This window comes from Halyomorpha halys, unplaced genomic scaffold, assembly GCF_000696795.3.
Source record: "Halyomorpha halys isolate HHAL.00 unplaced genomic scaffold, Hhal_1.1 Scaffold9.1, whole genome shotgun sequence".
Taxonomy (NCBI): domain Eukaryota; kingdom Metazoa; phylum Arthropoda; class Insecta; order Hemiptera; family Pentatomidae; genus Halyomorpha; species Halyomorpha halys.
The window spans coordinates 859,799-876,479 of record NW_027110416.1 but is presented as its reverse complement, the minus strand read 5'-3'; the positions used below and the strand labels follow the sequence as shown (position 1 = coordinate 876,479).

The 16,681-nt window shown below is 27.8% G+C and overlaps 1 protein-coding gene across 1 annotated transcript in view; it reads right to left on the bottom strand.

Moving 5' to 3' along the window:
- Positions 1 to 12,573: 12,573 nt before the first annotated feature.
- LOC136796051 (U-scoloptoxin(05)-Sm1a) overlaps positions 12,574 to 16,681 on the bottom strand; it is a 748,021-nt gene continuing 743,913 nt past the window's right edge. Inside the window, exon 4 of the mRNA XM_067048591.1 lies at positions 12,574 to 14,024. Coding sequence (XP_066904692.1) covers positions 13,912 to 14,024 — 113 coding nt within the window. The 3' untranslated portion in view covers positions 12,574 to 13,911. The remainder of the gene's footprint in view (positions 14,025 to 16,681) is intronic.

The window sequence follows — 16,681 nt, the reverse complement described above, 5'->3', positions numbered from 1 at the left end:
AAATAAAACAAAACAAATTTTAAAATGTATTTATTAATATTACCAATTTTATACAGTGAATAATTTAGACATAGTGAACGCCACATAAAGACAAATACACGATCTAAAACAAATATTAGACTTCTATAACTAATGTGTTCTTATGTTTTATACATTTGTATTGTAGTACTTGATAGTGTATAAATGTATTAACAATATCCATTAATAGCTCTCTTTACCTAAGGTTTTCATTTAGAATATGGTTCTTGTAGCTTAACCTAGGAATAACAAACCTTAGGGATGGAAAAACACTACAGCGATTTAGTAATATTAGCAATAAATGAACAAGAAAAATAAATACAAAAAAAAATCTTCGGCTTGTATAATCGACTCAGCTAAAATCTATTATAAAACATTTTTTCTATAGATGCTTTGGTGCTCGAATCGAAACAAAACGTGCTAATATATAAGCCGAAGATGACCCCACTCTTATATACAATTCAGCAATTACAAACAAATAAAATAAATAAATAATAAGGAAGCATTTGAGATTAAAAAAGATGGAAGCGGGCTACAAAACGATAATATTGATATTAAATGAAAAATTTGTGGACATTATTCAAGGCTTAAGATATCATACAAAATTTAGGCTCGCCTCTATGAAAGCACCCTATAAAAGTGATGAATGTGAAAATAATTCTATAGATTACGATTTTAGAATTCATTAGACACCAGTGCCATGTATTTCCCACCGCGACTCATCCGACAGCCAACTAACGAAAATACCTATTGCTGTAAGACACTTATAATCTAGGTGTTTTTGTTTTTATCCTTAAACACTTTAGATATATTTCAACCTTATCGTAAAAGTCTACGCGTTAGTTGTAATTCATGCTCATGGTGAGAATTTTAGAATCTTATAGGAATAAATTAATGCACGGTGGAAAGCAAATTAGGGAAAGTACTTCCATATTATAAAAAAAAAAGATTAAGTTACTTCACAGTTTTTAAAAAATATTTTTAATTTCGTAAACAACATGAAAGAGTCTGTCACATTGAGGAAACAAGCTGGATAACCATCCATCTATAATTTAAACATTATTGCTCCCCACGTCTACACGTAAAGATTTACCACAAAGTATTTTAACATATATATTTTATGATATATTTTTATATGTTTTTTTTTCATTATTTTTTTTTTAGGTTCAATTTTTTACAAAATAGTACTAGAAATTATTTAGAATATGCAACATAAAAGCTGATAGTGTTGATTTAGTTGGCAGATAAAAAAGAAAAGATTAGCCATCGCTCTAATTTTCTCTTGAAACTCTTCGACCATTCAATCTTTCTGATTCGTAAATAAATAAGATTATATTCAATTATGAGCACACATAAGATAAATGTATTTATGTAAATTACAAAACCTATAAAAAGGTTACACATCCTGCATGGTTAATCAGTGAAGTTATCATGATTCGTATTGATGTTGAACCTAACAACCACAAATACTGATGATATAAAAAAATAAAACATTATGATTATGAGAAAATCATATAATGCATAAACATATATAAAATATACAAAAACATTTTAAATGTTGGTGTTCTTGTGAATGTGTGTATTGTAGATATATATTTATAATTTATGGCCACTAATCTCATCATCTTATCTTAATCTGTAGCCAAGATATGATTTTTTAAAATATTTTATAGAAAACAAAAATTTTTTTTAATGAAAAATCAAATCTCTTAACTGTAACAGACTATATCACATTTTTTGCTACCATTTTTGGAATCTAAGTTTAAGTCCTTGTAAAAATAGCAACCAATTTGTAGAAAAATATTATCGTTTCGACAGACGTTCGCAACTGCCAGAGCAAAATGAATAAATTCCAGGAATACTCAGTAGCAATGAATTTTACAGGAACAATTTTGAGGATTTGAAATAACTTACTATTTATTGTTCAACAATTTTACATTTTATTTTATTTTTTGATTCGTTTTTGAAGGAGTGAAAGGAGTTTGAACAGTGTGATAATTAGACAATAAAGTGAAATTAATGACTAAAACAACTGCCCATTTAGTCATTTATATTAATAACATGTCTTGAAAAATTCTTTAAATAATAATAATTGGACAACGGATTGGAGATAGGAAAGTAAGTTTCGTGGCATTTAACAACATTTTTGGTTTATTATTCTCCATATTTCCTCCTCAAACACCCTCTATATATAATATATATTGTATAACAAAATAAAAAAAAATTAAATGACTACAATATTATGTGTAATATGTACCACAAAAATGGCGTTGTCGATACAGTTACGCACAGCTTAAAGGTGTTGCGGGTTAGTCTTACACTATGCGCCGTTCAGAAGTACCTTTATATATAGTGATTTATTTTTCTGTGTAACTTATCACTACAAACCTTATTATAGTTAAGAGTATATATTATTATAATATTCATCAGTATTTCGAGCCGCAGTGAATTAAAACTATCTTAAGACAAGAAGAAAAAATATCTTTTTGATAAAATAAATGTCAATAGGTGTTATTATTAATAGCTAAAATTTTTTTAAAAAATAGTTGTAAAAGATATTTCATATTTTATAGAATTAAAAAAAATATTCGGTCTTCAATGAAAGTTTAAATAAGATTTTATGAAAAGAAAAACGTCATTCGGAATATTGTTATAATCTTATACTTTAGATTTAATATTACATAATTAATAAAATTACACTTAAATGCCTAAATAATTAAATTTAAAATCTATTATTATGTTAAGACTAACTTATATGACAAATATAGCCAGAGATATTGTAATATAACATACCATTATATTTAAAGTTGATTTTGTATAATTCTTAACATGAGGAAGAAGAAAAAAAAATATTATTCCCATATTTAGTTTCAAATCCTTTCCAATCGATTATAATCCGATTCATAACATACAGATCAATTTTTAAATCATTTCTTCTTTCATAATGAAAGTTGACCGGAGTTTAAAAAAATATATAGTTTTTGTTAACTTAAATAAAACAGTTGAAGGATTTATAGAAATCGTAATGCTGATAAAAGAGAAAGAAGATTGTTGTGTTTATCCGAAAGATTTATCTCATCGAATATTTAAGTACTATTGTTTGACTATTCAGTTTAATGTTATTTGACTAATGTTACAAATAAAATAAAGATATTTTAGAGATATTATTAAAATGAGCAATTTTTAAATAATATCATTTAATCTTGAGGTGTCGTTACCCAATCACATTTTTTTTATTCGAATTTCGATCAGCGTGAATTTAAATTGGTTATCAGATATCTGAAAACATCCTCGAACAAATATATTTTACTGTTACGATGACTTGTATGGAATGGATATCTCATGTGAAAGCGACTGAAGTTGTGAAGGCACAATGCTTATGTAGTAGAAAGACGTAAGTAGTTAGAGCAGAAATATAATTATTTTATGGATTAATATTACGAAAAATGACTTACAAGCGATATCTTAGCATTTATCTTATGTCTTAACTTGAAATATGAGTTATAATACGTTGAATACCCACTTAACATAAAAGAGATTTAATGGTAAATTAGTTGTCAGTATTAACAAAAAAAATAAACACTATTAAATGTCTCATATCTAGTTTAAAAAAATTAAGAGTTTATTTTAAAATTGTTTATATCTCATGCGAAACAGTCAGATACATGTATGTTATTTTATATGATATTTTTACTTATTAATATTTATTCAGTTTACAGATAATGTTTTGGTAAATCAAACACGAAATGATACTTTTTATCAGGTAACGAATATTACTAGTTCTGACTTAATAATAATATAGGATCGAGTTAGCTTTAATGCTTGATAAATAACAGGATAATTATGTAAAATGTGTCAGGAAAAAATTATTTTTTTATTTTCTACATTTGGTAGTCAATTTCACCTTCTTTATTATTTATTCCTCTTAATACTTTGCGACTATCTGCACCTTAAAAGGCAAGAAACATACCAAGAAATAATGACTTACTTTAAGGTTATATAATTAATGTTAAATTACATGATTATGTTTATTTATTAATATTATCTTATGATAGCAATAAATAAAGACATGTGCTTTTTCGAAAAAAAAAATTACATTAAAAATTAATTGCAAACAAAAAAATAAATATTCAATAGTTCGGTTATTGAAATTAAAATATTGAATATGAGGTAAGGATTATGAAGAATTAGATTATAAAGACAAATTTATTTCTATACCTATCAACTTTAATAAAAATTAAAGTATTCAATGACTAAACTGAAAAATGAATTGACACATGACAAGAATCAGGATCGAGACAAAAGACGAACAATAAGAGAAAAATCTCAAAAATAATTGCATAATATCAGTTGCTTAGACTATATCACTTGTTTCTTTGTTATTAATAATAATATCTTAACGATTTAACTGTATCTTAAATGATTAAATGAGCTAGGAACTGTATCATACATATATGTGAATAAGGTGTGATTGAAAATTATAATTGCTTAAAAACTATGTAATTTTAATTAATACCTATTAAGTTCTAAAATTGAAATGCTAATATTAATTTTAATTGAGATTCAATTAAAGTAAACAATTTGAAAGTATATGATTAATATTATCTTATTTATATTATTAGCCTAATCTATCTTAAGTGTATACCCGTTTTAAGTGCTTATTCAAATACTTTTTTTTTTGTTTTTAACTATACATATATTTATTAAAAATTATCAATGTGTTTTTGTGTAATAAAAAACAAAAAAAACAAAAAAACAAATCCGATTAAAGGAATGATGGGGGTTGTTGCTCCGAAAAATATTTTGACATATCTTAGTGTGAAATCATAAATTACATCAGGTATGTTCATAGTGAGTGTTCATACCACTTATAAAGTCATAAATTAATTTATTATCTAGTAAAATTAAAATTGCTATTCCAAAGGTTATTGTCTGGAAATGTATTGAGGAAGAATGTGTATAATTTAAATTTATTATTAGTAGACAAATAATTTTATAATTGTTAATTCTTATAATGGATTGTAGCTAACTGTGTGATTTAGGTATTATAAACGAAAATGTGTTTTAAATTAATAATTCTGATTAAACATCTAATTAATTTAATTTTAAAAAATATATGGTACGCTAATTAAAATTTTAATAGAGAGAGAAAGCCCGCAAAAAGATGGCTATGTGCTGAATTAGTTCTGTTTTTTTGTCAATATAATTTTTTTAAACTGTGAGTGATATAGCAATCGTCTTAGCATGTTAGTTTTCATTTTCAATTTTATTGAAAAATTTGAATAAGTTTTTTCCTATAGTTTCAATAGATCATATCACTTCTTCACGGAGATCATTTTATCATGCATTCATTACACGATATCGGTTAGATTCAAACAACTTCAATCAAGGAAAAATAAATTGAAATATTTATAAACAAGATAGAAAGATTATTAATAAAAAAAATCAAAGTAATCTTCCTCTCTAGCGGCTTCCGATACTTCGGATATTATTTTCGAATATTAATCTAATAAATTTACACTTTTATGCATAATAAAGAGAAATTCAAATGAAAAAAAAGAGAGACATTAATGAGAGCTTTCATAAAAAATGCAAATCCATTTCCTGATAACCATCCCGTGATAAACTGATCCGCCAATCAGAGTGATTAGATTTGGCAACTTCCGGCCTAATTGGGCCTAGCGCTGGGTACTTAATCACAGGGCGGCTTAGATCAAGGCGGCTCCTCATTGCAATTTAGTTCTTGTTAATGTCCTAACTTCAACTCAATAGTAACAATAATATTTTTAAATAATATAATTATTCTTTAATCAAAGAATCCAGAATTTATTATTTTAGTATCTTTAACATATTTGTATAAAATAATAATAAAATATAGCCCAAGGAGCATTAAATTAATCCTCAACTATTTTAATATAAGTTATATACAACATAATTTAAAAGTATTCTTGAATGTACCTTTTAAAAAAATTTGACATATTCTGAAAAAACAGCATTGCATGTTTTTTATTAGTTTATATAATATCTGATTTAAGTTTAATAATGTATTCTGTATTATCGGTTATAAGATTAGGTTCAAGGATAATTTGTTGAAAGAAGTAGCCAGGGCAATAAAAAAATAAGTTATACTAAAAATTCAGAGAAAAAAAGCAAATAATTTTCAAATATAATATTTTAGTTGTTTTTTTTAATATGTGCAATTAAAATCAAGAAAACATTTTAATTTGTGATATGAATAATTGTGAACAAAAATTACTTAAACCATAAAAAAAAAATTAAAAGAATTTTCTGAAGGAATTAAAAAAAAAAAAAGTAAAAATTCTGATAATGAACAGTATTGAAAGATTCTGAATAGTTTTTATAGAAACTTTTCTGAGGTTAACGTTGTAGTTTATATTACAATAAGTAAACCTTTAACAAAAATACTAGTACTAAATTACCAAGATTATAAAAAAATAAATAAAAACCAAAGAAAAAGAAGAAAATAATTCCTTGATGCATGTTATTTTGAAAATATGAGGTTAAAAGTAGTTAACATTTTTAGTGAAAGGAATGAAAGAAGAAAGAATTTACTTTAACCAAAAAAGAAAAAAAAAAACGTCAAAACAAGGTAAATTCCAAAGTAAATTAAAAAAATTAACTTCTTATGAAAAAAACTGTAATGCATATTTTTGAATAATTTATGTAGAATCCATTTTAAGGTTAATAATGTTTTTAATATTATCGGTTATAGGTAGAACTTCAAGGAAAATATTTTAAATGAATTACAACTCAAAGAGAAAAATAAGCGAATAATTTCCTGGCGCATGTTAAGTTTTTCAAATGTATAAAAAATAAAATTATGATAACTTTAAAATTACATATTTTATCAATCCATATATTTATAAATACCCACTAGAACCCAGTATATAGTATATAGTACCGCCCAGGGTCAAAACTAGGGGGAGCGGGAGGCTAGCCATAATCAATCACGTTGTGATATTTCAGCACGGAAAAGGCGAATATTAATTATTACAATTAATATTTGCTTAGAAAAAAGTTATTAAATTAATAATTAAATTTTACTTCTAAGGGGTGGGGAGGGCAGTTACACCTTCCTTCCCCCCCTCTGAGTATGCCCATGCCCACTAGACCTTTAAGCCTGCTGATTGCTATAGATATATTATCAGGAAAGAGAATATATAAAATGGTGAATCAACCTAATGGCTAATTTTATAATAATGTTAAAAAGTATATTTTAGATTCTATTAATATTGATCGGGTGAACAACTTGGCCCTGATCTAGAGCCACGAATATATCTATATATTCTTAAAATGACAAAGAACATGTGTATTAAGGGTTATGTAAAAAATGTGTGTTATGTGATAAAACTAAAATTTTCATCGTAAAGAATATTTTTTTAAGGAAAATTCCTGAACTGACTGCCGAAAAACATTGCCTGAAATAATGAAAAAATGGGAATAAAAACTCTTGGACCCAGAAAAGTACGAACACTAAATCCAATAACGTCTATTCAATTAACATTTGTTTGGATGAATTAAAAATTAGAGAAATGAACTCAAATTTTGTTTGTTTCTTGTAATCTATGTTTTTCTAATAAATCAAAATGTTTTATCTTACACTGATATATTGGATAAATAAAAAATACTAGAAAATACAGGACTAAATATATTAGTAAGTTAGAAATAATTTTTGTAACATTTTAATATTGTACAATTAAATATTTTTAATGTTGTTAACTTGATCAGATTATAGGGCAATATATAATATTTTAATTTCAAAATTATCTCAAGTTAGGTCAACCTCAATACATTTTCCGTGACAATTTTCCCATCAGGGCTTGCATGGTGAAAATAAAGAATTAAAAAGATTTTTCATTCCTCAACATAATATTTTATTTATCAGTTCCATTAATAAGAAATATCCTTACGAGAATATAATAATTTTTAAAATATGCTTACTAGTGCTGGCTTTAGAAAATAATATTTTATATTCTATATAAAAAAGGGTGTATAAGTAATTAAATGTTTCTAATTTGACTATTTTATAATGAAATAGAAGCTTCTTGAGGTCCTAATAACTAGCAAAAAGTGATTAAGAATGTTATTAAAACTTAGAAATGATTAATATTGTAATAGACGAGACGGTGATGGCAGCGCATGCGCGGGAGGTATCGGGCAGAGAGGGAGAGAAAAATCATATGTTCTGTCGTCGGTTGTTTTTTTAATGAATGGACATTGATGTAAAGCTAGTGTTTTGTTTGGTTTCTCTGTGGGCTGAGTTATGTTTAAAAACTGTGTATTGAGAAGTGATCTTTCTCTCTCTCTTTGCCACGACCGGCTGAGTGCAAGTACTAAACCTTTGGAAATAGATAGTAATTGTTTGTATTTTAATTGTAGGTTAGATTATAAGTTAGTAATAAGTACATAGATATAATTAGGATAAGTTAGAATAGGGCCTTTATTAGTTATGATTGTTCTTTTAATTTTACAATTAGGTTAAGTAAATCTGTATTTGAATAAACATAAGTAACACTTGTAGTGGATATGTGAGTTAAAAAAAATATTAATTAACCTTGCAATTTGAATACATTACAATATGATTGGCATTTGTATACCTGAAGTTATAATTAATACAATTCTATAGAAATTCAAGTATATATACAGGTTAATGTGAGAGCCTTCAGTTAGTAAAATAGGAGAGTTAGAAGTAAGTAGAAACCCCTAATCTCTCTCTCCTTTGATCCCGTGGTCCGCCTGTGCAACCCAACCCCACCTAAAGCCAAAGCGTCTTTGCTTCCTCTTTCATCTTCTTAATTCGAATTTTTGAAGCTACGTACTCAAAGGAAATCCTCAAATCTGTCCTTTCATAGACAACTTTTAGAATTATATTCTAATGCATTATTTATTTTTTGTCACTTGTTTTGATGCATGATACTAAATTGAACTATTAAAAGAATAGCTGAGTAGTTTTTTGATTATCAAAGCCCAATGATGTCACTGAAAAGGTAATAATACTGACTTGAAATATAAATTTTGAAATATCTATTAATGTAATTTTTAAAAATGTTTTAATTTAAAAAATATACAAAAGATAGGATGCCTTTAACAATTGGAAAACTAATAGACAATGGAAAATACATCCATGTGTCTAATTCTGTGAGAAATTTTACCTCAAAACATAAATAACAAAACTTAAAAAAAATTACGTTATATATTTCAAAACTAAATCTTTTAAGCAATCAATAATTTTAAATAATACAGCAGTATTTATGTTTAAAGAAACAAGACAATAGTAATAGACAATAGTAACAAACTGTGGAATGGTTCGAATCGCGAAAATACTATCAACTTCTCCTTCAAGTGAGTCGTACATGGTTTCTAAGCTCCCCAATTAGAGTCTTTTAACAAACTGAATAATTGTTTTGGAGAGCAGGCCCGCTACCCAAAATATTTTATTATAATATCACTATACTTGGGACAGATTTCTAACAATATTAGGCATTATCCTTTTCATCGGAGGTAATAATGGCTTTAATTATAAATTTTAGATAATTATAAATTCTGAAATATTTACTTATGTAATTAACATATGTTTAAATTACAGACACGAACCCAAAAGACATAAAGTAATTAATTGAGTGCTGAGAAGGACTTAGATGATTAAGGTCCTGGGTTTGACCAAACACTTATTATCAACCTACTATGGGAGTGATACCTTAATCAGGAATCAATTTGTTATTTTTCAGGATGTCATACACTCTCCCAGCCTGCCGTTGCACCATGGAAGTCACGGATTGTAGTAACGTGAGGTTAAGTTATTATTAAGGTCAAGGGGTTATTATACATTATTAATTAATTCCTTTATTTATTTGTATATGATTAAATGGAATTTTTGACATTTGATTATGTATGCATAACATTACTGTTTGCTAATAGTAAATTAGATGTGAAACAGGAAATTGGATAATCTCCGATGCAATTCATCTCTCATAGTATTTTGTTTTTAGTTTTCATTATTTGTTACTGATTTTAAAATTTATGTTTAAACATAGCTCTCGTTAGTCATTAAGATTAGTATTGTTAATTTTCTTAATAATAATAATAATAATAATATATATTATAAAGAAAATTAACACTGCAAACAATAAAGTTATGAAACGTCACCTAAATAAAGTTGCAATATTGAGTGATCCTCAAAACCTACAAAAAAAAATATATACCTATAACAGTCAATAAGAAGGTATATATATACTAAAAAAATAAATATTTTTTTTAGAATTAGGTGGAATATATATTTTATGATAAAAAGAAAGTAACTGAAACAATCAAACTTGTTTGATTATGTTAATCATGTTATATGGTATTGAAGTTGTATTTTGGACTGAAATTACTGTCCTGTAACAATGGAGGAAATTGATAAAAAAAAAAAAATGATTCAAGTAACCTAGAATTTTGAATATCAGACATTATTTTCTAAAATATACTTCCTATTTTCAGCAAACTCTTCAATTGTCAGATATTAGTAGGTCCTATAAATTTGTACTGTGCCGACATAAATTTAGGTAATAATTTTTTTTTTTGAGCTATTCTTAAAATGTTTATTTTGGTTGAATGTACATATTTTATTTCTTAATAGAATTATGAACTTTAAATTACTCATGGCAAAAATGTTGCTATCTATTTCGCGTATAAAACACACATTGTCACCATCAAGAACGGCACTTGCAACTGTATGCATACCATCACATAGATTAGATACAAACAGAAGACTCCAGGCAAGATTACTTAGTTGATACAATTTTTCTTTGACGTTTTTACGATACAGCCCGTCGTAAAGTGCCTACGAACACAACAGTCGGCGTAGTAAAATGGCGAATGGATCATTACATCGGAAGTATTGAAACACAACGGCCGGGAACACTCTGGCATATTACATATATTATTTAGAAGGCGCATAAAACCAAGAGAAGCTTCCATTTCCGGCACTACTATATAATATTTTGGAATGGGCAGCAAGCTACGGTCTTCGGCACACCTGTCGGTCCCACGGCTCCATTACTGATACTGATATGAGCAAATAAGTAACAATTAGTAATAATCAGATTTAGTAATTGTATATTACTGAATTAGTTTGTATTATTAAGAGCGAAAACTCCCCGAAAAGGGACGTATGAAGAGCTCTAAATAACATCAACCTCCAAAAACAGTAAATAACGTACAAACACCATCAGAACAGAAAAACAGGGGACTCCAAAGCCATTCAAAATATTCTTTAATAAATAGTCTCATTACTAAAAATAAATTTTTATTTTTTTTTCGTGTGATAATAAAACTTTCATCGAAATAATTATGTTAAAATATTTATCCAAAAAAGTTTCTTTCGTATATAAAAATGATTGACCGTAGTGAATACGATGGGGTGGTCGGTGGTGCGGTCAAAAAGGAAAAACAAATTGGTTCCCAACTATTTGTTTGCTGACCTTTCACTCCATTTTGCAGGACTATAAAGATAAAAAAAAATATGATGACAATGTGAGATGATAAGATAATAATCAAGTAATCTAAAGTGGGGTTATAAATTATGGAAATATAAGTCAAAAAGTACATACAATTGAGCAAAAGAAATTTAAAAAAAGATGTACAACAATTAGAATATATAAAAAGGTAAATAATATAGTGTATTAGATCTAAAATAAACAGAAGACGCAAAAAAACATAAAAATAGAAAAGTAGATGTTAGAGAAATGAAAAACAAAAATTGTACACTCTAAGAGACGGAAAACGTGGGAAATAAAAAGTGGATAAGTAAAGGTCAAGAAAAAATAATAGTTCACTATATTTTCATCTTAGTATCATACATTGTCAATATATTTGTTTCGTATCTTTTTTAGCCCTTATGAAGCCCTGAAAAGTGCCACGAAACGTCCGCAAATAAATAGTTGAAAACTGTGTTTTGATCCATTTTGACCGCACCCCTGATAAACCTCTTAATTTTAATTTTAATTTTTATCTGTCTAACCTCAGGATAGAAATGTTTGCATTAGCTGTTTTCTTTTGTTTTTTAATATTTTCTAAAATACGTTTTAATAAAATACATCATCATACAAATATATTCAGATAAATAAATGAATAAATTCTCTACCAGTTCTAATTATTTTTTATAAGGAAAATGATATTATGGAAAAGACCAACCAGTAAGCGCAAAATAAAAACCTTGTTTTATCAGAGTTATGAAATAAAATTATAAATTTGAAATTTGATATCAAATTAAAGGTTTTTTATTATTATGTGATAAAGTTTTATTGGAGCAGTAGATGAAGCTTAAATGTATATTTTATTCTTAAAAGGTTAATTAATTGCATATTTAGAATTAAAAACTAACATGTATATTTATACAAAATGAAAAAAAAAACAATTATAAAGAAGAAATGGTTTAATGAAAACTTTACAGGTAATTAAATCACATTTTTTATATATCTTACCATAAGCTTATTTGTAATAATTATAAGTAATCTTAATCCTATTTTTAAGACTAAATTACTGATTACTTAGTTTAACTTAATGCTTAAAAGCACCATTTATGTGACATGAAATATATATTTTAAATATAGGAGATAAAATTGTTAATGATAGTTTTACCTAATTATTTTAATTTTAAAGTTTCTAGTTTCGTATTAGTACATGATCAAAAATTACTGAGCTGATTTTCGCAGTATAAGAATGGAATAAACACAAAAATAGACAATGATTAGTATCTTAACTGGCGCTTCTCTCCGCGAGGGAACAAGACCGCTTGTAACTTCGACCACCAGTCATCTCTCTGCTCTTCTAGTTCCGAGCGTCTCGATTATGGTCTAATATTTTATTAAATTTATATTATTTCATTCTTAAAATTATTCTTTTAAATAATTCATATTATACCGAATTATTTTAATTTTAAATTACATATTTTCATGTTCGTGTTTGATCGAAGATTACATAGCTGAATTTTACAATATAAAAATGTAATGACAGGAATTAAAAAATAAAAATTAGACAAGGATTAAGGTGCTCTATCTATTTGGTATGAATTGGCCAAAAGTATTTCATAATATGAAATAAAAATATTTTATTTTTTATTTCTCAATCTTAGAGGAAAGAGACACTATTTCCTTTTTTAAACAATGTATTATTAATTAATGTATTTTTTTTCTCTGAGGCTTAGGTGACCATTTCTTAGAACAGTAGAGTAGTGGAGTAGAGTTATATGCATTTAAAAAAAAGTTAAATATATTGTTTTTTGGAGGAAAAGGCCCAAACATCCCTAATGGGAACTGAAAGGGCTTATAGTAATTGCGTGCATACTACAACGGCATTGTGTATACTAACCTGCAACGTTGTCTTGTCCGAAACTATCATTAACGGCAAGCTTTTGTGGTTTGAGTGATTCTTTTCTAATCCATTTATTTTAATTTTTTAATGAATTAAACTCATTACAATAATAAAAGTACATGTATAAAATAGAATAATAAATTAAAAGTAAATAGTCAGTAAAAGTAAAAATAAAAAAATTAATTTGGTCAAATAAAATTAACATGGTATACGAAATTTGATAATATTTGTGGTTGATAAAGTGAAGCCCGGTTCTTTGCCTTATAGTTTAAAAAGTACTAACGAAATTAAATATTATAATACTAATAAAAAATATTCACAAAACAAAGAGTAATTTCCTTTCCCTTGCTATTATAGAGTAAATATACAAGTATATTACTAAAAATTAAATATCAAAGAGGATGTGAACCTTTTCATAGAATCATTTACGTTGTACAATAAAAACGTATCTTGAGATTAACATTTCAGCTGATATCCTGGAACAGTCCTAGCGATGGCGCAGTCACCCACTTAGCCACACTAGAAGAGCCTGAGGAAGAGCGCTGCAAGTAGAGCCGCTCCTGCAGCCATCCGAGATGCAGAATTGCATCCGTCTTCGCTGCAGCAGAACATCTTCGTGCCCCAGGACTCTCCTACAACAGAACATTAGCTATAGAATTTTTTTGTAAGGACAGACTTTAGTATTGCATATATATTTCTACAGTTTATTTTTATTATCTGAATTTCGAATTGGTTAATGTTTATGATTTTAATTACATAGTTAAAAACCTGGTAAGGTGTGCGAATTGCATTACTTACACATACCATCCTATTTTGAGCTAAAGCTTGTTTTCAATCTAGAAAAAATATTTTTTCTCTTATGTCCTAATTTATATTTATTCCCTTTTGAATGCTATTAAACATGCGAAATGGCTAATTATTTCAAAGAAACAAAATTAACACCACTTTAGAGGAAATAATTTGGAAAATCCAGTATTATAATCCTATCAATCTGATATCATACATTATCTGATAATCAAATATGCATTGGCATACCTAGTTAAATCAAAATCATTAAAGACGTTCGATCAAATTCGTAAAAAGGTTAAGATGGGAAAGGAGTTTGGAAAGAAAAGACGCATATCTGTTTTGGGCCAAATCTGCAACGAATGGGATGTTAAGGTCTTTGTGGACGAGTCTATTTGCAACGTAATAAGGAGCATCAAGGATTTTGGATTGTAAGGATTGGATACGGGTGGAATTTAATGGTTTGGTCGATTGGTAGAGCCCTAGAGCTCAATTCCATATATCCAAATTAGTCTGATTATCATAGTGTACAACAATTTTTTAATAATGTATAATAATTAAATATTCGAAATCTACGAGCAGTTTCTTGTCGTTTCAGTCTTGTATTTGGATTCCAAGTAAGTCTCTTGTAAAGATGGAGTCCTAAGTATCGAATCTGTTCAAACTGGCGTTAGTGGAGTATTTAGAAAGGATACTGTAGGACAGGAGGGTAGAGGTTTACGACGGAGAGTATAGGTGATCTGGTGGGATTTGTCAGGATTTATTTTGATTCTTCAGTTTTGACCCCATTCTTCAATGGATGTTATGTGCGTCTGTAGAGTATGTGATGCATTAGTAGGATCGTTGATTACAGACAGTATACATGTGTCATCAGCGTATGTTGTTAGGACTGTGATAGGGTGGGTTGGGATGTAGGGTTTGGGAAACATTTTTATTATAGACATTTTCCAAAGGTCGGGGAAATAGGTGGATCGGAGTGTAGCATTATAGATATAGGTAAGAAATAGGATGGCTTTACGAGTGAGCTGTTTCTGAATATGTGATGTGATAAGATCGGAGCCAGGAGCTTTTTTAGAAGGTAATTAGTGAATAATGTTTATTATTTCTGAGGGGTGAAAGGCTTTAGGAAGTAGGGTCATTTAGAGTGGAATTATAATTTCTGCTAAAACATGTTCAAGATGGGTTGAATTAAGGATATCAGGATGAGGGTTAAAAGTTTTGAAGAGGTGTTTGCCGAACATTTGAGTTTTTCTTCATCAGTTCGTGTCCAAGTCTTATTTTCAGTGAGAAGTGGATGGTTGAAGGATTTGTATTTTAGTAGCTTTTTAGCAGTTGTCCAAATTTATTTGTGAGTGGTATTTAGGTTTTCTGTTAAGTTCTGGAAATTTTGTATTCTGTTTTTAGGCTGTTAGTCAATGTATTGTAATGAGTTTTATCCGAAGGATATCTTGTTCTGTGCCACCTCGCTCTTGCCCGGCGTTTTTCTGGTAATAAGGCTTGTACGTGACGAGGTAAATTGTTTTCCCGAAAATTTTATGTTCATTGGTGAAGCGATCTAGAGAGTATTTCGATAGCAGAGTCGATCTGTCCTTTTGTTTTTAATGGAATTTTTAAGTCAAGTACGTTTTGCCATTCGAAGTTAATTCGATTTTTTTTTTTATAATCTCAATACACTCTCTTAATATATATTTAAAACATACATATGTGAAAGTAATTTAGAGTTTTAAAAATTAAATTTTAACTTTAAATAATGGAGGTGGTCTGTGACACACCCAATGTTGCAATTTAACGTTCGTACCTGTGACCTTTGTATTTAGAAAACCCCATCTCTTTTGCACTTTTTATATTAAGAGTCTTAAGAGGATCATAAGTTAGTTGATTTTGAATCTTGAAGTACTGTTTGAATCTATTGGGATTAAAGTTATTCAAGGTTCCTTAGAGCGTTATTTTGTAAACTCGATTACCTTTATTCCTACATGTTTTACGCGAATTCTCCAACAACTTAACTCGTTTAATCTTATTAAAAACTATAAAATCACTGGCTACCTAGTATTTGATGAAAAAAATATCAAACGAAAAAAACCCGTCGTACGTTACTTCAGCATATCACAGACAGCATCGAATTCGAAATGCCTAAACGAAGTTATAAAAAGGCCACAGGTGAAGTTGTTAGTTATAAAAAAGAAAACAATTAAAAACAAGAAATATGCCAATCATGTTCTCGAACAAATGACGTGAAAACCAACAACAGCTGTGTAAAATGTATTTACCTCACCTTGATATATTTTGCCAGACATGCTGGAATTGACAGCATATTTTTTTATTTTTTTTTTAGATTAAATGATTTGTTTAAACAATTTAAATCGTTTCCCCTATCTGGTAATATCCCAGTTATGCCAGTTGAACAGATCTGCTTCCTTGAAAATAATCTGGACAAAGGACTAACTTGGAAGACTGCAAAGACAAAAAAACTACGTCGATTTCAACCATTTGAGAAATCACC